The sequence below is a fragment of the Rhinolophus hipposideros genome, assembly GCF_964194185.1.
Source record: "Rhinolophus hipposideros genome assembly, chromosome: 24".
Taxonomy (NCBI): domain Eukaryota; kingdom Metazoa; phylum Chordata; class Mammalia; order Chiroptera; family Rhinolophidae; genus Rhinolophus; species Rhinolophus hipposideros.
This window is the reverse complement of record NC_138070.1, coordinates 4,603,973-4,628,066: the sequence shown is the minus strand read 5'-3', so window position 1 is coordinate 4,628,066 and position 24,094 is coordinate 4,603,973. Positions and strand designations below refer to the sequence as shown.

Below are 24,094 nucleotides of genomic sequence, written 5' to 3'. Positions count from 1 at the left end.
GGCTACTCCGTGTTCCCAGCAGCTGAGTCAAGTCCCTTCTGGGGATCAAGCCCTGATGCAAGGCCCGGGGACGGCGGGCACTGGGGGAGCACGGCCCGGGGACGGCGGGCAGTTCGGTCCCGCCGCGTGGAGCACTGGAGGCCCATCTCTCCTGAGGGAAACAGCATGTGACAGCCCGGAGGTAGGTCTCACTTTAAATACCTGTGGGTGAGTCTTCAGAACAAAACAGCCACTGAGTCTATCTGACACAGGCAGAGAATGTCCTCACGGGTCACCATCAGCTGCAGCACACAAAGGTGACCCTGTGGACTGAGGCCGACGGAAGCTTCGACCCCAAAGACACATGAGGAATGTGCTTCTTTACTGAGGTTTATGAGATGCCCTGATTTTTTTTAAAAAGAAAAAAAGGCTGAAAGGCTCTGCCTAGTGCTAGGACCCTGGACACGGTAGACACTTTAGCCATCTTGCGTGCGTGGCTTTATTTTTAACTTCAATAGATACTCCCTATCAGCTTCACTGATATTCTGGAACCAAACGCCACAAACACCCCCAGGTAAATGAGTGACAGGACTGTTATTAATTCTCTATTTATTAAAAAGGGTCCTACAGCTTTACAACCACAGCTCAGACGTGGCCCTGGAGAGATGGCGAGGTCACCTGGGAGCCCCGTCACGCCAGCACTGAGCTCACACGTTCGGCCGCGCCCCGTGTGGCTGGCAGAGGTATCGGGGTGGCACCACTGTCAAGATTCACAGGACATGGCGGGTCCACCTGATTGGCATGGAAGTAAATCGTCCTATACAGCCTTGTTTTCTAGAAAAACAGTTACAACACAGTAAATAAAGTTCAAGTCCAGGAGCAGAACTGTATGGAAATGTGTACAAAGGTGGGTGGCCTCGCCCATTGCCTGCTGGGACAGACCCCTTTGCGGTCTGCCTGATTAGGTCACCTAGGCAACAGGCAGGAGTCCCACAATTGAGTTGTGGGCTTTTAGTTAATAGGTGGGTAGTGACCCTCCCCCCGGCAGAATTGAGCACTCATGGCACCTGCAGAGAACCCAGAGGGCAGGAAGAGCCTTGTAGTGTGTTGGCACCCTCTCTCCAAACCCAGCTGAATGGCTGCTGGAGGCCCCGGCCGGTACCCGTGCCCTGAGGCCCAGGAAGCCGAGAATATTGGCTAAGAGAATCCTGCTTCCAGGCAGGCAGTGGACTCTCCTTCCACCCTCAACGCAACAGAGCACGAAGAAGCCCCTGAACGTGGGGCGCTGGGGCAGCAGCAGGAGCTGGTGACGGACACCCACCGTCTGGGGGCCCGCGGGGGCCTTGGCAGCCCCTCACTGGCACCAGGTGAAGCTAAGGCACACACGGCCCTACAGGTCGCAGGGGGACCGTGCACTGTGCATCACGTGCAAGAAAGGGAACTGCGTTCCCGTCATCTGCATTTCAATCTGCTCAAAACAGTATGTGCATTTTTATAAAGTTTCCCTGAATGGTCTTATGTCAAAAAAAGTTTTCTTCCGCAATATAAAACAGGAAAATTACACATGTAATAATAAAAATATTGGGCTATTTCTTCATAGAAACCCTCGGGGGCCAGCTGAGGTGGGAGGGAGAGGAGCAGGACGTCAGCTGTTGTGCCAAGTCCAGCTCCCAGCCGCCGCCTCAGGCCCCTGGACGTGGCAGTGGGCCAAGTGCAAACCCTGTGTGGCTCTGAAGGACCAGGTGTGGGGGAGTAGCAGGGGGCCGTGACGACCCACCTGCCCCCAGACTCAGTAAGCACCTTCTGGGCTGGCCCACCTGGCCAACCCTTACGAGGGCTGCGTGCGGCAGGTGGCAGGCTGGGACACAACTGTCTTTTGAAAATAAAGCAGAAATGATGAACCATGCTTATTAAATAAAGTTCGACGGGAGGACCGTAATTCTAAATGGGAATGGGAAGGCTTTCCCCGAAATCATGAGTTCACCAGAACGACAAGACAGCGATCACACGGAGAACGCACATCGGCCGGGGTGCCAGGCCGAGGCCTGCTGCACAGAACCAGGTCCCGACTCGACTCACCACCGGCCCAGCTCACATCAGACGCCGCCAGGCCTCGCGGCCTCCCTCCCGCGTGCACCCGGGCCGGTGGAGCAGTCCCCCGGCTCCGAGCAGGCCCACTCACTGCAGAATGAAGCCTGGCTGGTGAGGCAGCCGGGGCGGGGGTCTCTGGGGGAGAGCTGGCGGGTACGGCGACACAAACTGCGCAGAGAATCCTTGCTGAGGGGAGAGGCCCATGCGGGGCGGCAGTGGGGGGCACGGTGGTCCCGGGAACAGAGAGGCCTGTCCTGGGCCCATGGCGGCGGCAAATGGCGTGGCTAAGCGTCCTGCAGGCACCGGGGGCGGGATGCGCCGAGGCATGACGGAGGGCGGCCCGCTGGCCTCCGGGGCGGCGTAGGGCAGGGGGGCGGCGGGCACCGGCTCAGGCACCCTGGGCGGCAGCGGGGCTGGAGCATGGGGCAGCGTCTGCCCCTTCAGCACCATCTCCTGGAGCTTCTCGATCTTGACCCTTCGCCTGTGGGCCAGTGTCCGCTGGCTCTGATAGACGTCGATGAAGGAGTCCAGTGGGAGCGCTCCCTCGAGAAACTTCTCCGCCATGTTCTGAAAGCAGCGGGAGGAACCCGTCAGAGGGATAGGTCAGCTGTTAGGGAGGGAAGCTCCCTTCACCACCCCGCTTCGCTCCGCGTCCGTGCCTTCTCTGTCGGCCTCAGGCTCCCACGGCAGAGCCTGGCTGGCCTCAGCGGGAGCCCCCACCCGCAGGGACCGGGAAGACAGGTGCTCTGGTCCTGGGTGCCCCGGCCTCCCAATTGGCAAGCTGGATGGGCAGCAGACCTGGGAGAGCCAGCCTTAGGATGAAGGGGGCCCCTGGGTGGCCTGAAGAGGGAAACTGCGCGCAGGTCCGCTCCTCTCCTCACACCAGTTGGAGCCCGACTTTCCCGCCCGCCCCGGCTGCATCCTGACACGCGGGGCCAGCAGGGCCCCCCCAGGGCCGAGCATTCATTAGGCTGCGCACACGAATTGGGTCACCCGCGGCCAGCGCCGACCTGCTGCGACTGCCAGCCCTGACTGACGTCCTCAGCGCCTGGGGGGCTCAGGCCTCGAGTACGCAGCTGGCCGTGCCCCACGGGCCCTGCTGCACCAGCTGACCCAGAGCAGGTGGCATCTCAGCTCCCAGCGCCCATCCACAGTGCAGCGTGCACCCGACCCGAGGCCAGGCCCTGCTGCCGGGCCTCGGGCTCCGTGCGAGGCACAGCGGAGGTGCCCCTTCCAGTCCTGGGGGTGGGGGCCGGGGCCGGGCCCTGGGCCACTGGCGGCCTTACCTCCGTGTCTTCCTCGATCTTGGCTCCTTCTGCCTGAAGAAGGGCTAGCAGGGTCTCCAAGGAGGCGCTGCTGGACTGTTTATCTGGAAGAAGCAGGCGGACAATGAGGGGACGGCCGTCCAGCACGGGCCTCAGAAGCCAGTGCCCCCAGCCCTTGAAGACGACAAGCGCCCCCAGACTCCCCCCATTTCCCTTTCAAGGAAAGAGACCATTTTAACTAGAAAGGAGCAGGGTTCACACCTATTGAGAGCTGACTTTCCAGGAAGGCGCAAGTGAAGGCCTTAAAAGCCAGGAGAGGAGCCACCGCACACGCCAAGTGCCGGGCGCACTCGGGCGGCAGCTCGCCCCAGCGTCCCCAGCTGCCTCTCCAAGGGCTGCTTGCTACCGAACGTGTGCCGGTCACCCTGACTCCCTCTGTATCGGGGGACAGCTTACGGAGCACACACAGCTGCATGGCAGGCCCTGTTTTCCTGTGTACAAACCCCAGCTGCCCTGCAGCTCCCCAAGCCCCTGCACCGCCCTCACCCACCGCCGTCGCACAGCGCATGCTCTGTGTTGGCTGCTCCGACACATGCCACTGCACGTCTCTGGATAGGCACAAATGCCCCTTTCTGTCGGGGGCAGACCCAGGGAGGTGCCCCACACAGCTTTCCAAGGCAGCTTTGCTGCTTTGCATGCCACTGGCACCGCCACACTTCTCACTTGCAGTCCCCCTGGTGGGGTGTGTTCTCGTACATTGTCACTAACTTCTGGAGACAACAGGGTGACAGGATCAGATGGCCCCGTGAACTGCACTGGAGGGGGTGACTTTTAACCTCTGAAGCTAAGTCTCCCTGAAAGCTACCCACAGCACCTAGGACTCCCCAGCACACAATTCCTCCTCTTCATAATGGCTGCAAATTAAAGTGGGACGTTAAAATAAAACGTCCCAGTGATGCATACTTTTCGGCCTTCACTCAGAGGGCCTAACTGCACAGGATGAAACATTTGTTGAAAATCACGATTGAGAAATTTGCCTTTTCTTTCTACACTGTTTGGAGAAGGTGGAATTTTATTTAAAAAGTGGTTGGGTCTCTTTTCTAAATTGGTGACACAATTCTCTACGCGGACCATTTCTTTATGGCAGTAATTTAATCATTGTCTTACTCTGTAATTTTTCCATAAGAATATTTCTTTCGTGAGATGCAACAGCTTGAAAATGTGTTCTTCCCTCAACTCTTTATTCTTGAAAGATGGCCCTAAAACAGTTACCTAATTTGGTCTTCTTTATCTGATAGGCTTCAAAGAGCACCTGGAGTTCCTGGTATTTTTGGGTCAGACGTGCTTTCAGAGCGTCCAGCTGGGGCTGGTACAGAAGGTTTCCTTCTGCCAGGCTCCGGTTGCTGGCGAGCGTCATTTCTTTGTTGAGCTGAACGTTCTGTGTCTGCAAGGAACACACAGGACGATGAGAACCCACATCTGTGATTCCCAGGCAAGTCCTCAGGGGAGCCCCCGCCCCCGGGAGCCGCCCGTCTGCTCCCAGCCGACTCTGGCCCCCGATTTCTCTTTCGGACACTGCTTCCCGTTCTTAAAGAGCAAAGCCACTTCCTCTGCACCCAGTTTGCAGGCGGCTTTGTCCCGTGACTCGCTCGCTTCAATAGCTGCGCTGTGACTGGAATTCCTTACTGCTGCCATTGCGCTCCCGGGGGCACACACTATAAAGATGCAGGGCCACATTTTTTCAGAGCGAGTTTCTGAAGGGGAAGTTAAAGAATCACTGTATCAGAGGACCAGTTGGCATGATGTCAACTCAGGCTTAACAGTCAGGCTTCAAGATCAAACACAAAAGCCTGGGAGACCGCGGGATGCAATCCATTCACACTGAGCCTGTTCCTCTCTCCCACGCCCACCACCGCCTCCCAGCTCCTGGCCACCTGGCATCTGGCCATCCATGGGGCTGACTCTAAGCTGGGGGGACGGGCTTATGTGCCCCCCGGGGGCTTCCTTCTGTCTTCCCAGAGATGACGGGTCATTTGGGAGGTAGAGAAGCCCATCCGCCTGGACCTCAGCAGAGGGGGGGATAGAGGGTCTGAGAAAAAGGTAAGGGACACCTATAAGACTTGGCCAGGTGTACATTTGAATAACAAGCAAACACACGGACCCATGTGCGCTCCAGCTCCCTTTTCACTCCCTGCCCACAGCAACCTCGCTTTCTGGACTTGAACTTCAGCAGCACACGATCCCCCCACTATCTGCCCACGTTTCTCTCAGTGTCTCTTCTTCAACCCCGTGCCAGCCATTTCGTGCTCCCCTTCATATTTCCTACCACACCACCCAGTCAATTTTCACGGCTGCTTCCTTCTCTTGACAGTCAGAGGATGGATTCCTGGCTGGGCCACACCCCGCCCCCGCCAGCTGTGCCCTGGAGGCTGGTGCACAGCTCCCAGCACACGCGTGCACGAGCACTCACACGCATGTAGGACTCAGGGAAGTAAGAGAACCAAGACGAGGCGCTTGGAGCAGCGCCTGCAGCAGGAACCCCAACACCAGGCGGGGGTGGAGGGTCTCCTCAGCAGACCTCGGCCCCCCACAGACACAGGTGAGCTGGGCCCAGGACCCTAAAGAGGACACTCAGCTTCAACCAGAACTTAGATCAATGAAGTCCGAGCTGAACACCATGAAATAAGAGCAGTAAAATGTTCTTGTCTCCTGCTGCTACAAGCAAGGAAAATCGGGGGCTGGAGAGGCCTCGTAAACGGGGATCCTGGCTCTGCAGGGTCTTGGGGGGGCCTCGGAGGGGTGCTCTCCCCTCCAGCCCCCACAGCAGCTGGCTCGCCATGCACGCTGTGTCCCCAGGTCCTGTAGAAGAGTCTTTCGTTTGATTGCTAAACCATTTCAAAGAACAGACAAACAAAAATGAACTCTACACAGCTGCTTTGGAAACACAGCTTGGCCATTTCTTTTAAAACGAAACATGCAACTGCCACACGACCCAGAAACTGTACTGCTGGGCACTTATCCCACAGAAATGAAACGACGTTCACACCAAAAGCCGCCCCGCCAACGCTCCAGACGACCTCATGTGTAACAACGGCCCGAAACTCGGTGTCCTTCAGTAGGTAGAGGTGAGCAAAGTGTGCCGCCTCCACCCCGTGGAACGTTCCTCAGCCATAAAAAGGGACACACCGCTGCCACACGCGGCAACATGGGTGAAGCTCCAGGGAAAAGCCAACGCGAAGGGTCACGTACTCTCCGACCCCGTGTATACAATGTTCTGGAAGTGATAGTGACAGAAATGGAGGTGGGTTAGCGGGTGGTGGAGGGAGGTGGCCCAAGGGGGCAACAGGCAGGCTGCTCCTGGTGACAGGGGTCCCGTTCCCTGTCCTGAGCGTGGACTACAATTCTGCAGGACATCACCCCTGGGGAACTGGGTGAAGGGTGCCCACTTTCTCTATTCCTTCTCACAATGCATGGGAATCCACAACTATCTCAAAATGTCTAGTTTCATTTTAAACAAACACCCCGCCACTGAGCTCTCTTCCTCCCATCGCTCTCATGTGATGGACAAGCAGGGGTGGCGACTAAGGCCAGCTGGGCCAGGCCCTGCCCCTGGGTCCACTGCTCGGACTCAATCAATGTTTGTTCAACAAACATTGACTGAGCAACTGTTACCTGCCAGGTGCTCGCAGAGGCCGAGAATTGAGAGGACAGGAGCACTGTATCCTCAGATGAACTCCAAGTCAGCAGAAACAGGTCCTGACCTCAGGCCCAGGGAAGCCGGTGCCCATCACCCCATCCCCAGAGGTGCTGCTCACAAACCGAGCTGTTCCCTGCACAGGCCTCTGGCTCCTTCTCGTTGTCGGGTCCCAGCTTAATGCCTCATCCTCCAGGGCTCCCTGACCGTCCCAGCTAAGCCGACAGCCACCCTGTCATGGCCCCCATTTCTTTCCTGCCACTCATCGCAGTCGGTGAGTATTCACTTTGTTTTCTGACACACTGTCTCCCAGACTGGCGCACAAACAATGTGTGCCTCTCCTGTCATCTCTGGCAGGCCAGCACCCAACCCAGCACATGTCAGCCACTCAGGAAGGATCTGCTGAATGCAGACGACCCTCCCTACCCCCCAAAAAGGCCAGGTCTGGCAAATACGCTGGATAACAAAATGTGGAGGAGAGAAAAAGAGCTCTGTGTGCCAAACAATTAATGCTCCAAATCCTTTCCCCAATTAATGCTCCAAATCCTTTCCCCAACACGCGGGCTCCCTTAATAAAGTCCTTTGAGACTGAGTTGGGGGAAGCGGGTGTCTCACGCTGGATCGAAGGTAAGTCCCAAAGCCAGGTTTCCCCAAAAGTCTTAAGCGAAGGCAGCAGCGTGAGCACAGGTCTCCCCAGAGGACCACTGGGAAGGCACCGGCACCCAATGACAGGCGCAGGGCCAGCCTGCTACGTGTCACCGTACAGCAGCGTCAGCTGGTAGATTCCCAGGGCCCAGACCAGCCCCACCTCAGCCAGACGCCAGGAGGGGTCCAGGTACGGAGGCTTCCCCACGCCGCCCAGGGGACGCCCGCGCAGCTCAGAGCCACCGCCGCAGATTCACCATAAAAGACATCTACAAACGGATCTTGCTCTTACAGGGTCTAAGTCGGGTCAAAATCACTTCTCATCTGGGTTAGAAAGTCCTAGGCGAGGGTAACACAGGAAGCACGGGCTGTAAGGGAAAGGCATTTAGTTTGTCTGCACAGGACGCACCCGGCAGGGGCGAAGTCTCCCGCCAGCAAGAGGCCAAGTGAGATGGTTTTACATTCAAACCATCAGCAGATTCTAGTGGCCACCCAGGGCACACCCAACAGCACTCTCCAGGGGGACAATGGCAGCGGGGACAATGGTGGCTGGGGGGACAATGGCAGAGGGGACCGAGGACACATGGGTGGAGGGGGGGGTGGAGCTTCTTTTCTTAAGCATCTAACAAAGCACTTCCAACCCCCCACCTGCCCAGGGCACACCTCTGATGCTGCATTACATGCCAACGAGACTTTCCTCTCCATATCCTTCGCCTTCAGGCTGAGGAAAAGGGGGAGGAAACAGCCAGGCTTCTTCTGTCATTTGCACCACGAAGGTGAGCTGGAGGGACAGTACTGGGGCCTCTCCATGGCGACAGGCACCCCGCACCCGGCCAGGCCCAAGGGGCAGCCACTCTGGGCGACACAGCCCGACTCTCCACCTCCTCTCGGACCAACTCCATCTCGATGCCTGCGACAAATCTGTCCAGTGAATCTGAGAGGCCACCGTATTTTAAGAGCCATGGGACAGAGCCAGCAGATACCTGAAATTGAAAATAGAGGCACTAGGGAAATAAGCTGCCTTTGTTTTAAAAAAAAAAACAAGGTATTTTATATACACTTGTCCAGGCAGAAATGTGGGGCTCCCTTTATCTCTAGGGGTGCTCACATCAATATATGACGGTCTCATAGAATGCACTTTCTTCCTCAAATGCACCTGTTGTTCCTTATTTTATTTGGGTTGGGGGAGTGTGGGAGAAAATAAAGTGGGTAAAAAGGAAAATACATGTAAACTCCCCTCCAAGCAACACACGCAACAGTTACAAATGAAAGAAAGACACTTAGGGACCAGACGGGATGGGACGCTGCCTGTACACACTGGCCAGTGCTGGCTCGGAAGCAGGGGTTTTCCAAACCAGATCCTTCTGCAACATGCAATTCTGACTCGAGCTGGCTGCTCTGGCTCCTTCACCCGTAATTAGAACTGCTCCGTCCTAAACACTGGCCGCAAATCTGCCCACGTTTCCAAGCTAAACCTTTCTCTGGAAAAAAGAGCGGTCCTTTACTCCCCCTTCACACTATAATATAACCCTTATCACAGTAAAGTAAATGACATTATTGAATTGTGTTCATGAATTTCAATAAATAAATAGAAAATCTTGATAGTGCTGGAAATCCTTTAAACGCTCAAAATCCAGTAAGTACTCGGAATGCAGGACGAGGTCCTTAAGATACAGACCCAGGTACACCCTGCCCCCCACAACCTCCCCCGTGGCCCCACACAAAGCTACGGCGGCTCGCTCTCGTGATGGTTGGGCGGCTCTCTTGAGGCGTAACTCACACACCCCACAACCCCCCATTTTACGTGTTCCACGAGATGGGGTGTAGTGCGTGCAGAGCACACCTCTGGTGTTACTCTATTTGTGGTGTAGCCCACTGTACTGCTTACTCGTTCCAGAAAAGGGTTTTCTGAGGCAGCCCACATCCTGGCTCTGAGCAGAGCAGTCAGCGGAGACAGAAGTGGACAAGAGAGCTGTCCCCTGCCTCGCCTCACAGAGGGCAGCTCGTCGACCGAAGACAAAGTCAACAGACGCAGAGCAAATTCCTTAGCGCTGTGGCACGATGGCGTTTTAACCCTCCTGGGAGTGACAGGTTCTCGTAGCAGCAGGAATGGTCCACAGTCTCCTAGTTTGGAAAAAGGGTCTTTGCAGATCTAATTAAGTTAAGGGACAGGAGATGAGGAGATCTTCCTAGATAATCTGAATGTCCCTCACCACAGTGACAAGTGTCCTCAAAAGAGACACACAGAAGGCCTTGTGAAGATGGAGGCAGGGAATGGAGGGATGTGGCCACAAGCCCAGGAAGCTGGCAGCCAAGAGAAGCTGCGAGAGGCAGGAACAGTCTCCCCTGGGACCTCCAGAGGGAGCATGGACCCGTGACTTCGGGACCCTGCTCTCCAGAAGCGTTAAGAAAATACACTTCTCTTGTTTTACGCCATCAAGTCTGGTCATTCGTTATGGCAGGAAGCGAACACAGTGCTGGAACCTTCCACGTGTCTCCATCTGTGCCCCAGCGGCCAAGTGGCTGAATCACATCTACAACTTCAACGGGCCACTTGCCTTCTGGTTCTAGCTGATTCAGCAATGGGACTGAGGGTGGGAGAATGAAATGAGGAGGGGGTTCTCTGGGTCCTCCTCCTATGACGGTCTCTGTAGGTGGCCAGATCCCCCCCATCCAAAGCAGCCCTGTCCCGTCTGTCAGGCCAGAGGTGAGAAGTACGAGGTGAGAAGTACTCAACTGCGGCCAGCCCTGCAGCAGCCCCGGGGGTCTGCACCCACCGTGTCCTTGTAAAGAACAGCTTTACCTTACGCTTCTTACGTCCCCCAAGCTGAGGGCCCTGTGCTGCCAGAAGCCTGACTGACGTCACTGGAATGGCTTTCCCTCCCAGTGACATGAGATGACGTGTGAGCTCCTCCCTAGCGCTTCCTGTGTCTTATTCATTCTTGACGCCCAGAGCACAGCCATGCTCAGGCAGCTCGGGCACATCACTGAACACGTGCTCAGCTGAGTCTGTAGGAACGGGGCTCGCTGGGGCCTCAGGCCCCTGCCAGTTGAGAACGGCTTGCTAATCCGTTCTGAAGATGAGCTTTTTAAAAAGTTTATCGTAGATTTTTAAACGGTAACATCCAAGTTTAACGCTTCTTGTTACACCCAGCTGTTTGGGAAACACCCCTAGACATGACTCGGCTCCACACGACTGTTCTCGGCAGGGCAAGCCCAGCCTCTCCCCGTGGAAAGCGCATCAGCATATGAGAGCGGTGCTCCGGCTACGATGGCCTTGGTGTCAGTACCTGGCTCACAGCTGTATGCTCGGCACAGGGGGTCATTCGTCTGTTCGTCCATCCATCCACTCATGGAACACTGTCATTCACTCATTCATGAAATACTTATGAAGCACCTCTAGGTGCCGGGCTCCGCGGGGCCAATGCCCACAACACTCTGTCCTGTGACCGTCCTGCGGACAGGCCCTGGGAGCTGCACGGCGCCCACCTCCCGGGGGAGCCATTCACGCTTTTCTGCAGGCAGGGCACCCCAGCGCAGACAGCATTCGCTCCTCACATGAAAGACCAAAACAATTAAATAATAAATAATCAAAACGGGAATTGCAAGATTTCGGTAAGAAAAGTTACTGGTGGTGACGTGCAGGCGCCACTCTTGCCCGGGACTTCACATACACCCTTGTCCAGGATTTGCTAACACTTACCGAGCACCACTGCACACTAGACGCCATGCCACCTTCTTTTCCGGCACAGTTATCTCCATTTGATTCTCTCAGTGAGGACCAACCTGTCCCCATTTTACTCAGGACAAAGGAAATACAATCTTAGGGAGGCTTAAGGGCCCACCAAAGCCGCAAGTGCCCAGAAGGGACCCCAGAGCTATGATATGAAGTGTTGGGGTTTTCTGTCATCAAATATGTTTTCTACACCATTGATGCCATAAGCTAGGCCGCAAAAGCTACTATAAGCTGCTGTCAACTACACAGGAACTAGTCTACTATCATTTTCCTCTCTTTTCAAGGTCCAACAATCATCTGAATTTCATTTCTATTTGTATCTTTTCATTGAGGATATTTTCAAGCACAAAACAAAAGGAGAACGAGAAGTAGAACAGTCCCTGTGTGCCCTTGCCCAAGGTCAACCATCAGTGGCATTTCCCAATCTTGCCTTGTCTACGCTCGCTACCACTTTTTTTTTTTTGAAGTATTTTAAAGCAAATGTCAGGCACCCTATCACTTCACCCTTCAGAAACTGTAATATGCCTCTTCAATGGGTAAAAACTACTATCCTAACTGCAATGGCATAATTGCACTTCCTAAAATTAATAATTAATTCTTTAGTCTCGTCTTCTGCATGTGTATGTATGGGCTTGCCTTCTTTTATAATGAGCCTTTGGCCTCATCTACTTGAGAATCTGAAATAAAATAGTCTATGTAGGAGAAGCAGGATCAGTGTTTGATTCTGCCTCTTTAAACCATCTCTTAAAGAACTGACTTAATAATCAAGCGACCTCCAAAACTGACCAATAAGCTTTTGCAGAGGTATCATTAAGTGATGGATTTTTATTTTTTATGTGTTTCAATCAGTTGCAGTCACAGATCTTGCTGATGTCAACATGTCCACGGCCCATGGGAGACACATCAGCTCGGTCTGACGCAGACACACCCCAGGATTTGACAGCGCCCCTGCTCTCTGGTGAAACAAGGTACCCCAGCCCCACCACTACATGACTGACCAGGGCCAGCCCTTCTTGAAGAAATGCCAGTTCCTTTTGGTAGGAAATTTGTTTTGATTTGATATTTTCCTCTTCTGATAAAATTAAATTGAAAGTTGTTTATAATACATAGATGAAGAATGAAACAAACCTTAGCTTTTGCAGAAAAGTTCAGGTTGCACTAAGACTTTAGCTAAGCAGGCTTATGGATCAGGTGATTAAAAGGCTGGCATGCATTTAAGCCAAGTTAATCTCATCTCCGTTCACTGTACTACACTTGACCTCACTCACCAATTACTTTTAGGATAAATTTCACTAAAGTACATGCCATTTGAGTATGGTCTTTAATATTAAAAGGTAGGGTTATTAGAAAGGCCAAATTCATCTTCCATTCAGCAAAAAGACTTCCTCAGTGACGAACTCACGTCACCACAACGTCCGACTGAATGCAGGCTTTCAGGAAGAGCCTGCTGTAACCCAAGCCTCCGATACCCCCGAGCTGTGCTGCAAATAAACCGAATGGGGCTTATTTCAATCCAAATGTTCCTTGAGTTTTAATGAAAAAAATTAACGGTTGCAGAGATGAACTGTTTAACATGTTAACAAAATTAAAGATCTGAATGTACAAAAATACATAGAAAGCACTGTGAACATTATGAAACTGCTCTAAAATACACCAGTCTTGTGGGCTGTGTGAAACCATCTCCAAGGCTACAGCCTACTCGCGAAGGGAAATTTACCAGCTGCTTATCAAACCTTCCACCAAAACAACCCACTCAGCAAACAGAACATGGGAGTAATAAGAATTGCTGTTTTTGATTGCAGACATCAAAAATCCCTCTTGTTGAGATGAACTGGTAGCGCTAAGAAAGTAGCAGGCAGTGGGGTGCAGCCTGAACCCCTCCATCATGTGAGCTGGCTGCGTCTTACATTAGTATGGTATTCACTCTCAGGGCAGCTGGCTACAGAGATACGGAAGGCCAGGCTTTAAAGTAAATGGAGTTTTCCCTGAGAAGAATAAAGTGGTCTTGGGGACACACGATTTGAATTTTCTAGTTCTGGCAGGCACAACATACCAGGTGTCTTGTTCTTTCTTCCCTAGAAGACTTATTTCCTAATATTCAGAGAAAGCAACCCAAGCTCTTCCTCCTTCCTGGACTTATGTGGATAATGCTGTCAATGACAAAGAAATGTAACAGGTCTGTCGGTTCTGATATTAGAATGTCACATTACTTTATAGATGTTACTTGCTAAGACCTGGGGACTCTGGGTGGAGAGAGGAGGGGTGAGGAGGACAGGGGATGGGACACCCTAACTGATCGCAATGGGAACGGCCTTTGTCCCTCACCTCTTGAAAGCAAGGGGTTCCTCACACGGGGCCCCACCCGAGTTGGCCAGAACCCCAGGCTCAGCAGGTGAGCAGGGGACGCCCCAGAAGCCCTCACTCCCTATCCTCAGAGCCAGCTGGCTGCTGGTGAAACGAGCAGTTCAGTAAATGCGTAAATCACTCAATACCCACAGCACATTAAAGATACACATCGACCCACGTTTTCATTTAAGGCAAAGGTCTTTTCTTGGAGAAAAGGTCCACTAGTAGCTTGCGTTCCAAAAGTCCTTTTCGCCCAGATCACGTCTTTTTGCGTGGAGAGCTTAAAGACACTGGACACGCAGGATCCTGGAATTCTCCCGTTTCCCCCAGTCTAATTCACCGGCAAGCTTTTTTTCCAGCGAATCACCTTATGTCAACCCTTCCCAAAGCACTCAGCTTACACTTTTCATTCCTGGTTTATCAGTCGCCATAGTATTTAATGAAATCATTTCATTACTGTAACAAATAAAACCAGAACGAGCAGGTATGAGAGCAAACACATTTGACTCTGGGTAGGGATGCGACTGCCCAGTGGGTGCAGAAACGCCTCACACCTAACCATGGTGTGGGGGTCGGTGGGAGGGGAAGGACACACATAACCGTTATATGTGATGAAGGAATGGCGGCACCAATTCCTGGTCCACTTGAGTTAAATGGAGGGAGGTCAATTAATAGCTTCTACTGTAATTTTAAAATCCGGATCCCTCCTTCCCGCCCCCCCAAAAACCAGCCTAACAGAAGACAGACTTTCTGAACTCTGCTGTTCTTAGCAGTGTCTAGCCAGAACCAACCACCAAAGCACTCATTTGTTAATAAGAACTTAGGCTTCTTTCCTCTTCTATATTGCCTTTTAACCACAATTTACAAGAAAGGCCTGTATGAGAATGTTCCGCATAGTCTTTACACAGGTGCAAGTAAGAAAACGCCTACCCAGATGGAGCCTGGATTGAGTGTTAAGACTACACATCTCCTGACAATTTTGCTTTTCACTGAAAAGGTATCATAACACGAACTTTCCAACACCTGACTCCAGAATTCAGTTTACTAGATAAAATTTACTCTCACATGACTGAAATGATTCATCTTCTATTCAGTATGAGAAAATGCTATTTTAATATTAGGGTTGTTTTCTTTTTTTTTTTAAGTCTGTGGCTAAAAAAGGGGATTAATCAAAGAAGAATCAGCTACTTCTAAATTATTCTATTTAAATTTCGTAACCAAAAAACTTAATGCAATTTTATCTAATGTAGGGAATTATATGTTCTAACTAAAAGTACTGCCTAGATTCTTAAGTCTTACCCAGTTTCAAAAAACATTAAATATTGATATTTTAACAGATTTATGTTCAAAATGTTAACTGCAATATAATTTATGATGGCAAAAAAAGCCCCCAAGTATCCAATAATAAGGGAATGGTCACATAAATTATGATATATCCACACAATGAAATACCATGTGGCTATTAAAAATGTCCTCTAAGAATATTCTGATAAAAAAGTACCCATACATATTCTTATAATCTGGTAAGATGCCCAGAGCATTAACACAAAACAAACAGAAAACTGTATATACAATATGATCTGGCAGGGAAAGACACAGAAAGGAAACGTATGAAATGTCTGTTAACTATCTCTGGCTGGTGGTATTACCTGTGATTATACTTTTTCTTTACAGTTTTCTGTATTTAAATTTTTTTCTATAAGAAACATGCAAAAATGTTAGTTTTAAAGGTTTGATCAGTTGGGATCAGAAATAAAAAATACTATATACTGCCCTGCCTTCTTAGAGTCCGTGAAAGTAGGACAGCCTTTGAGAGAGACAGCTGTCATTGTCACTGTGTGATAAACAAACCCACACTCATGGGCTGTGGACGCAGATGTATCCGTTTATCCCCGAATCAGCATTTGCCACAATATGCCCCAGGGAACCCAGTCCCAGGAAGTTTGGGAAATACTGCCAGGCGTGCCCCTCTGGAGCTTTCACATACACCCTAGCAGGAAGAACCAAACAGAGCAAAACAAACAAAACCCCTCTCAGTGAACCACTGGTTTCCAACACTTATTTACCATGCAATCCTTTTAATGTCATCACCGTTCATCTCCACAGAATGAAGGCTCTAAGGGAAACACGACCCTAAATCCAACGGCCCCAACCACTTTATCAACTGTCCCATCTTCCATCTGCTGGGCACGTACTGCTACGCACCGTGTTCAATACTTTACAGATATTATCTCATTGAATCCTCGTAACAACCCGTAAGGATGGTATTGTGATACTCCCGTTTTAAAGACGAGGAAACTGAGATTTAGGAAGGTTAAGTTGTGTCCAGTTTCCTAGCAACCCAATCCCCAAATCCTATTTTAACCTCAATGCTTAATAGTTGACCTTATATTTTTTGTGTGTGTGCAGCTTTTTATAACTTTTGCCTCCTCTCCATCATTTATTTCTTGATGATACTGTTGATTCTACCAGTTTTCCCTACACCTTTTAAGAATCTGAAAAACCACATGATCAAGTGTGTTGTTATTTGAACTGTGTACAAAGCAACACTCGACAGGCTCATGCTGCAGTGAGCCCAGCATGAGCCCTCCCGCCATCACCTGGCTGCCCCGGGTCCTTTCCTCAGGTGTTGTTTTGCCTTCTGACTGATCCGCTTGCTTTCTGGTCTTCTGTCCCTCACACCCATCCTCCTGCTGGCTGCCTGAATCATCTATATAAATTGCAAGTGTGACCTCAGCACTCCCTAGCTTAGAACCCTCCAATGGTTCCCTCTGACTAGAGGGGCCAAACCCAAGCTCCTGCTCTGGCAGGCGCGAGGCCACCTGGTCCCCCCAAGCCCGGGCTGTGCACACTCTCCCTGCTGCCTACCGCCTGCCGGAAGCCCTTCTCCCTCCTTACCTGGTTAACTCACCCTCTGAATCACAGCTCATGAGTCACCAGGAAACACTCCTTCCCTGTGATCTCCCTCAGCCCACAAAGGCTGGTTGGGTCTCCCTCCCGAGGGGGCGTGTCCGCATCTGTACTGTTTCACATGTACCATGTTGTGTATGCCTACACAATCCGACAAGAGAAAAACTGTGGCTTGGCGGTTTCGCGTCCCCAAGGTGCTGCATAAAGGCTGAGTAAGTGAACAAGCTGTGTTCACATTAATGAAAGCTGCTGCCTGTCGGCAACCAGTCCTTCGCCCGGGCTCTGTCCCGCTGCCATCCGTGCACTGGCCACAGACATGGCCGTAACCTCGCGGTGCCATCAGTTAACCTTGGTGGTAACAGAGGATTTAATTTGAAGGAAACATGGACTCTATGACGTGCTTGTAATAACATAAACTGGTCAAATACCTGCTTTTCACACAAACGCTCTGGCACAGTACTGAACAACATTTCTCGTGATTCCATGAGAAATGCTTTAAAAGCTGTCCCTTGACAGACTTCCATGTAACCTAATGACAAGCAAGCGACATACACCTCTCGATTTTCATTCTTCCCTCTGCAGAAATTCTCCAAAGATCTTTTCTGTCTGTGTACCACTGGGTAAGAGTGTCCTGAATGATGATGGAATCTGCAGCGCCCGCATAGCCGAGGAAGGAAACCAACCCACCAGGGCTCCGAAGTCAGCACGTCTGAGTGTCAGCATCACACCCGAGCACAGCGGCGACACACAGGCCGCCGCAGACAGGCTGCACCGGGACCTGCCACAAGTACAGCGATAAAGGCCACGGAAACGGCACAGCTGGCCTAGCTCAAGAGCACACCCATTCTGCACGTGACGGCTGAGGTCCCAGTAGTTCGGGTGCTTCTAGGTTCCTCTTTTGCCCAGTCTCATACAGCACAAGCCCCGGGAACAGGAAGTCGACCTGTCTGTAACGTAAGGTCATCGGACTCGTTTCTCCCTCTTCCTCGATGGCACCTCTTTCCTTCTCCCGACGCACTAGTTACTCCCACCAGCCTTTCGAACTTTTATACTTGCCTTGATTTCAACAAGCACTTGGAGGGAGTTGGCCCCAAACCTGTATCCCAGCAGCCTGCTGGCCTCAGCTCCGGAAGCGCACGTCCAACCGCCTGCCGACGGCGCCGCGCAGCCGCCCGCTTGGCCCTCACTCAGGCTCCGGTCTCGAGGACCCCTCTCCGCCCCCCTCTCTTACTCACTCCCGCTTGAAGCCCAGTTTTCTCCACAAACTTAGCGGCACTACCTGGGCACATCCTGAGTGCCAGGCATGGTGCTAGGTGCGAGGACACAGAGATAAACGTGCCAGGCAGGGACACGGGGAAGTAAATGACTTACAAAATGGGTGTCAAGTGCCACAGAAGAGGCATACAAAGAGGCTAAGGGACCGTGTGTCCGTGACCGAGGAGTGGGGAGAGCCCTGGGAGGCCTCGCTGACAGGTCCCTCCCACGGGCAGGGGAGGGGCAGTTCCACAGGGACACGAAGCCGGAGGGAGTCCAGCCGGCTGGCTTACGTCTCCTCTCCCAGGCCCCTAGCTCAAATCCTAAGTTTTCCTTCCCTGCACTTCTGTTCCCACCTTCAGCCAGGACTTCCGGAATCTTCCCACGCCAATCCAGCCCATACACTGCTGCCAAATCCATCTTCCTAAAGTGCCCCTCGGTGCATATTGTTCCTCTGCTCTGAAGTCACGGGAACTCACTGCCATCGAGCTCACACCCTGGCACTCTGCCCCCACCAGCCCCATTTCCCGTCATGTCCCTGCTCATAAGCAAATCTGATCACAGGAGATGGTAACTCACCAGCCATAAAACCTGTCCCGTGCTTTCCTGCTCTGTGCCTGTGCTCATGCCATCCCTTCTTCCTGATCCCCCACTTGTGTCTGTGGAAATCCTACTTAGAGAAATGCCTAATCCTGAGAGGTGGGGGGAGTATGCTCAGGACGGAGCCAAAAGAGGGCTTTTCATTGGGCTCGCTTCCTAAGCTGGGTGGCAGGTACACGGACGCTCCTTAGATTAGTCTAGATACTCTTCAGGCACCATTGTATCTGACGATTTATTTTCTTAAATCTTACCCACCTATCAATGTCCATCTGTCGCAGCAGGAACCTAATCTAGCCAGACAGCTTCTCTTCATCTGACCTGCAGCGTCATATACAATTCACATGTGGCCTTTTGCTTATTCTCTCTTTTTACAAAATTGTAGTAAAATACACATAACATAAAATAGACCATCTTAAGGGTACACATCTGTGGCACTAAGTACGCTCACGTTGTCGCACCACCATCTACTCCTATAACTTCTTTCATCTTCTCAACAGAAACTGCCACCTCTTGCAGTGTAGCTGTTTGTGTACTTGGTTTCTTCCCAAATTATAACACAAGGATTATGCGTGATTCAGGGTGATTTCCTTGACCATGCCTTGCACACAGTAAGTGCTGCGTAGCTGTACAACTGAAACGGACTCTTGAAATGGCAGCAAACATAGCATGCCTTTTACTTTTAGCAATACTAGTTAATAACAATCACTGAAAGTTCACTCTGTGTCACGGGACCATGTTAAGCACACTTACCTCATGGAATTCACCCCACAAGCCTCTGATGTGGGTTACTGTTACTATCCTCTTTATTTTCAATGAGAAAACTGCCACTAGAAAGACTGAATACTTGCCAAAGGTCAATCTGCTAGTGTCAAAGGCCAGCTCTGCGCTCTGCCACTCCCACAGCGCTTTTAATCAATACACAGAGGTAGAGAGCAATTAAATAAGGGATCAGACTTCATCGAAGCCAATCTGACAATTCTGGAAATTTCTTATTAAAGAATGGGAGCCAGCCTCTACTGAAAGCTTCCTCTATTCCTCGTCCCGTCTCCACCTGCTGTTCCACTGAGCCCCACAAGAACCCTAAAAGGCAGGCATGGTTACTATCCTTCTTTTCCAGTGGAGGAACTGAAGCACTGAATTTAAATAATGAAATAAGGTCACACAACGCTCTTGACGCCTCCTTTAAAAAAAGATAAAAATCGGATAAAATCGAATTCCAGAAAATATCCCGGGCATAGTTATTTTTCACTCAAGAGTTAAAGTAATAATAGATCCATGGAAGAGAAGATTTAAACACAGAAGTCGAAGCCTCTCTATACAACAACGATTGCACCACGGGAACAGGGACAAACTCCAGTAGCACAACTCCAAGAGTTTAAACCTTAGCTTCTAAAGACCGTCCCGCCAGCGTTCCAGTCCCGGGTTTAATAAGGTCGGTACATTTCAGTGAGCCAGCATGATTCATGCAGTAGCCTGGCGGCCTCACACACCTCCCACCAGAACACGCCTTAGGGAAACAGCTCCTTCCAGAGCAGACTCTACTTTCCACAACACAATCCGTTTCTTCAGCGTTTTCGCCTGTGGGCATTTTCACTTGCCGCAGGAACAGGGACCCTAAATTTGAATCCTTAGTTAGCACCGATCAGTCAGCATTTCCTCAGAAAGCCCACTGGGAGAAGTGACCGGAGAGAGGGCCGGTTTCGCTGCCTAATCCCCTAAGCGACAGTTCCTTTTAAGGGAGTGCCCTGCACGTCCAAGGGGGTTAATGTGGACGGAGAGAGAATGGCACATTCCACTGCCAAGTAAAAATAACTTTAAATAAAAATAACAATGTGTGCATCTGAAACGTCAGCCCCTGGCAATATGAAAGAGCATAGATCATTAGGAATATACGACATTTAGGGAAGTGCCAACTGGATGGGGGGGCGGGGCACGGACAGCCAGAGCGTCTGTTGCTCCGACAGGATTTTAGTGCCCGTCTCCAGCGGCACTAAAGCTCACACACCACAACTGAAACAATCTAAGTGAAGCATAATGCAGGCTGTATTTAAACCTAACAGTGAATGCCTTCAAAACGCAGCCACGCTTTCTAGTCGCCACAAAATATCCCCTCAGGCTTGAAGAAGCCTTGCTCTGCAATTTAAAACACTTCCCTTTGCCAATTTGAAAAAAAAAAAAAGCCTCTGGTTCAGGTTGAGAGATTCTATGCTGTAAAAGGCCTGTTCCATTTACCGTCTCATCCTAGACCTATTGAGACACATAATCATTTTGATCATAAAAAGGTAAAACGTTTCTTAGGCTAATGGCCAGTAACAATTCACTTAAAGTTCTTGAAATAAGACCCCGTTCACTTGGCAGGATGATCTAGTATTAACGACTATCAGTAGTCTTTCTGAAAAGAGAGCACGGCAAATGATTAGTGTTTGCACTTATTCTATCGGGCACTGAGTACGGGCTGTGTTAAGGCACCACCATCTCACATCAACACAGCGACACATCAACTCCATGAAATAAACATAATCACATTAACCTTCCCCAGCAGACGCTCAGAGAGGTGAAGTGACTTGCCTGGGACCACACAACTGGGAGTGGCCAAGGTCAGCCCTGAGCGTATGATGTCAAAGCCTGAATGTTACTTTAACACCGCATCCTAAATGTTCCATTTGGTCAAGAGCGGACAGTTCACAAAGTATTTCCCTCTGCTGCGTTTTATAACCACCCCAAGGTAAACCAACGCACAACAATAACAGCTGAGTGAAACTATCGTAGCCAAAATTTCCGTTGTCGCATTGTACTCCTTCCTTCAGAAGCACACTGCACATGACCGGGGCAACAGGATTTGTGGAGTGTGACCGTGGCGGGGTGAGCTGCCTGGCTAAGGTATTCTGGTCTTCACATTCAGTTTCCTTGTTTTACTTAAAAGCACTACACCCCAAAGAACAAACTACTGCTGAGTTATTAACTTGAACTATGTGGTCCAATCAAGTGGAGCCAGTCAGCCCTCAGTATTTGTATAGAGGACTCTGGTATGAAGGTCACCTTTACTAAAAAAAAAAAAAAAGTCCTGCTAGATTAATTTGCCTTGCCCCTTATGTAATAACCTCCAGTTTCCTAGATAGAGGAAACAAATGAAGATGCCCTCACAGCCTCCATCAGCAGAATTACTTGTCTCTTGCCACAATCTTCCCTCCACCAAAAGGCAGTTTCTTTCCATTAATGTTCCACCAATACAATTACAGCACGCTGTTGTTACTGAAACGGGGTAGTCACATATAGTAAAATAACTTGCAGTGTTACACATTAGAAAAATACACCTATCATTTTGTTATTATACCAGAAAGATGCCTGCTGGCAATCAACACAAGGTTTCCTGGCAACCAAAAAAGCAGAGAAACTAAGCAAAGATTTTCTTTCTTTGGAGACACGAAACTCTCATTCAGTCCAGAAAGATGGATTTTGTCACTTATTATTCTCTAAAATAGAAAGTGCCACATGGAGACCATAAATGGGGTAAATTGCATCTCGGAGCCGCGTTATATGTGCCAAGTTACAAGCCAGTGAATACAAGGGGTGTATTTAATGGAAAGACTGATACCATCTTACTACAGTGGCCTCTCTGTAGCTCGGGACAATGATCTGTTGAGGGTTTTCCAGAGATTTTGAATGTGCAACCTCCAGACAAGCCCCATTTTAAGGGGGCTGGCTCAGTGCTGAATAATCCCTCCTCCGAATGAAAGCCAAAAGCCCCCACACAGGCTTCTGGGTGAGACGCGCAGCCACAGAGGCGTGGGAAGGCTCAGACTTCAGAGACAAAGGAGCAGGAGTGGTAGGTGGGCCGGAAGGGCTGGGATGAGCCTGGGTCCATCTGCCTGGAGAAGACCCAGACCCATAGGATCCGACTTTCAGAGAAAGTTCAGAAGGTTGGCAGAGAGGAAGAAAAGGGAGCACAGCACACGGATGAGGCTAGTTACCCCGAGAGCAAAGCAGCCAGAAGGAAGGGAGGTAACCTGACGGGGCGGGCACGCGTCTCCCGCCCTCTACTATCAAGGTGGGGGGGGGGGTTGTTGGCTGTCAACCTCCAACCCCCAGTGTATCTTCTCCCAAAAGGCAGCCCCAGGAACTCTCCTTGTCCCCCAGGGGTGTGGGACACAGCGGGGCAAAGCCCCCGTACTAGAATCCCACATTCCCTTCTTCCAGGGAAGGGCTACTCACGGAGAACGGGACCCTGGCAGCACCCTTAGGCACACCCCCAAGACCAGCGAGAGGTGCCCCCTGGACTAACTGTTAAGGCCACTTCCCACTGAAGTCAGGGGCAGCAGTGGGGGGCCCCTGGCCTCGGGATCCCTCGGACACACGGACACGAGTCACGTGCTGCGCCCAGAGCCGGCTACAGGCGCTCGGCCCCCACGCCCGTCTGGGAAGCCCCCACATGCTGTCCTCAACCTCACATCCAGCTCGTCCACTCGGCCCCTCGACACCCACTCTCAGACCCCAACAACTGCCTCGCCTCCCCGGACCCCTCCGCCTGCCCCCTCGCGCCCCCGGCCCCGCCCAGCCCTCGCCCGCCGCCCCTCACTCCGCTGTGTCAGCCCCAGTCCCCCACTGCGGTCCCCTCGCCCCCAGCCTCAGGCCCCCAGTTCCGTCCGCGCCCCCAGACTCCGCCGCAGCCGTGTCCGCCGCAAACGCCCACCGCGGCTCTCTGGCGTCCGCTCCACCCTCAGCCTCGGGTCCTCGGCCCCCAGAGCCCGTCTCAGGACACACTCAGCCCCCCAAGCATCTCCAAGGACGCTTTCCCCCCGCTCAGACCCAGTGTCGCTCCCCTCGCCCCCGACCCGTCTCCAGCGCCCCCGTTTCCCGTCCCAGCCCCCTCAACCCAACTTGGGGCACCTCCAGCTGGCCGCCGGCCCCCGGCCCCGCGCGCCCCCTCGAGGCCCCGCCGCCGCCGCGAGCCCCGCTCGGCTCACCTCCTCCATCTTCTGCACCATCTCCGTCAGCTGCCCCTCGTCCTCCAGCAGCTCGTTGAGCTGCACCAGCGACAGCCCGGCGAACCGAGCTTCGCTCCCGGAGCCCGCCATCTCCCCGTCGCCGCCGCCGCCGCCGCCGCCGCTCTGGCCGCCAGGCTCCGCAGACCGGAAGCACCGCCTTCAAGGCCCGCCCCCTGCGGGGGGGCACGTGACGCCAGCCCTGGGGCGTGACGTCATCCCCGCGCGGGCGGGCGCATGCGGCCTAGTGGGCTGGGCAGTTGGGGTACCCGGGCCGGGAGGTGTCTCAGGGCACCCTGGGGGCTTCCAAGGGGAGGGACTTAGGGACAGACTTGTGACGCCGCAGTTGGCGGTGATGAGGTCACTGCGGCCCAGGAACGTGTGCCATGATGTCATAAGAGCCTTTTCCTCCAAAGAAATGCTGAGATCCAAAGAAAGTAGGCAGAGGTCGGGAAGTTACTGCCGCCTACGTCCAGCCGGGCCCGCAGAACCCCGAAGAAGGGGGCTCTACGAGGAAACAACTTTAGGTTGCCGACCTGCCGAGTCATTCCTTAAATATTTACTGAGACCTACTGTGGGGACGGGGCATTGG

General features: G+C 52.1%; 1 protein-coding gene across 1 annotated transcript; it reads right to left on the bottom strand.

Moving 5' to 3' along the window:
- Positions 1–460: 460 nt before the first annotated feature.
- Positions 461–23,668, bottom strand: VPS37B (VPS37B subunit of ESCRT-I). The gene is made up of 4 exons (XM_081036894.1): positions 23,485–23,668; positions 4,608–4,779; positions 3,357–3,439; positions 461–2,637 (listed from the first exon to the last, which is right to left on the bottom strand). The coding sequence occupies exons 1-4, from the start codon at positions 23,593–23,595 to the stop codon at positions 2,158–2,160; spliced, it is 846 nt and encodes a 281-aa protein (XP_080893020.1). The 5' UTR covers positions 23,596–23,668; the 3' UTR covers positions 461–2,157.
- Positions 23,669–24,094: the final 426 nt, after the last annotated feature.

Bases quoted from the DNA above. Each gene is read 5' to 3' on its own strand.
- VPS37B (XM_081036894.1), bottom strand. From the start codon at position 23,595: ATGGCGGGCTCCGGGAGCGAAGCTCGGTTCGCCGGGCTGTCGCTGGTG. The intron at 3,440-4,607 runs GTAACTGTTTTA...TGCTTCTTCCAG, and splicing joins GATAAAGAAGACCAAATTAG to ATAAACAGTCCAGCAGCGCC. The intron at 2,638-3,356 runs GTAAGGCCGCCA...CGCTGCTTTCAG, and splicing joins AGATCGAGGAAGACACGGAG to AACATGGCGGAGAAGTTTCT.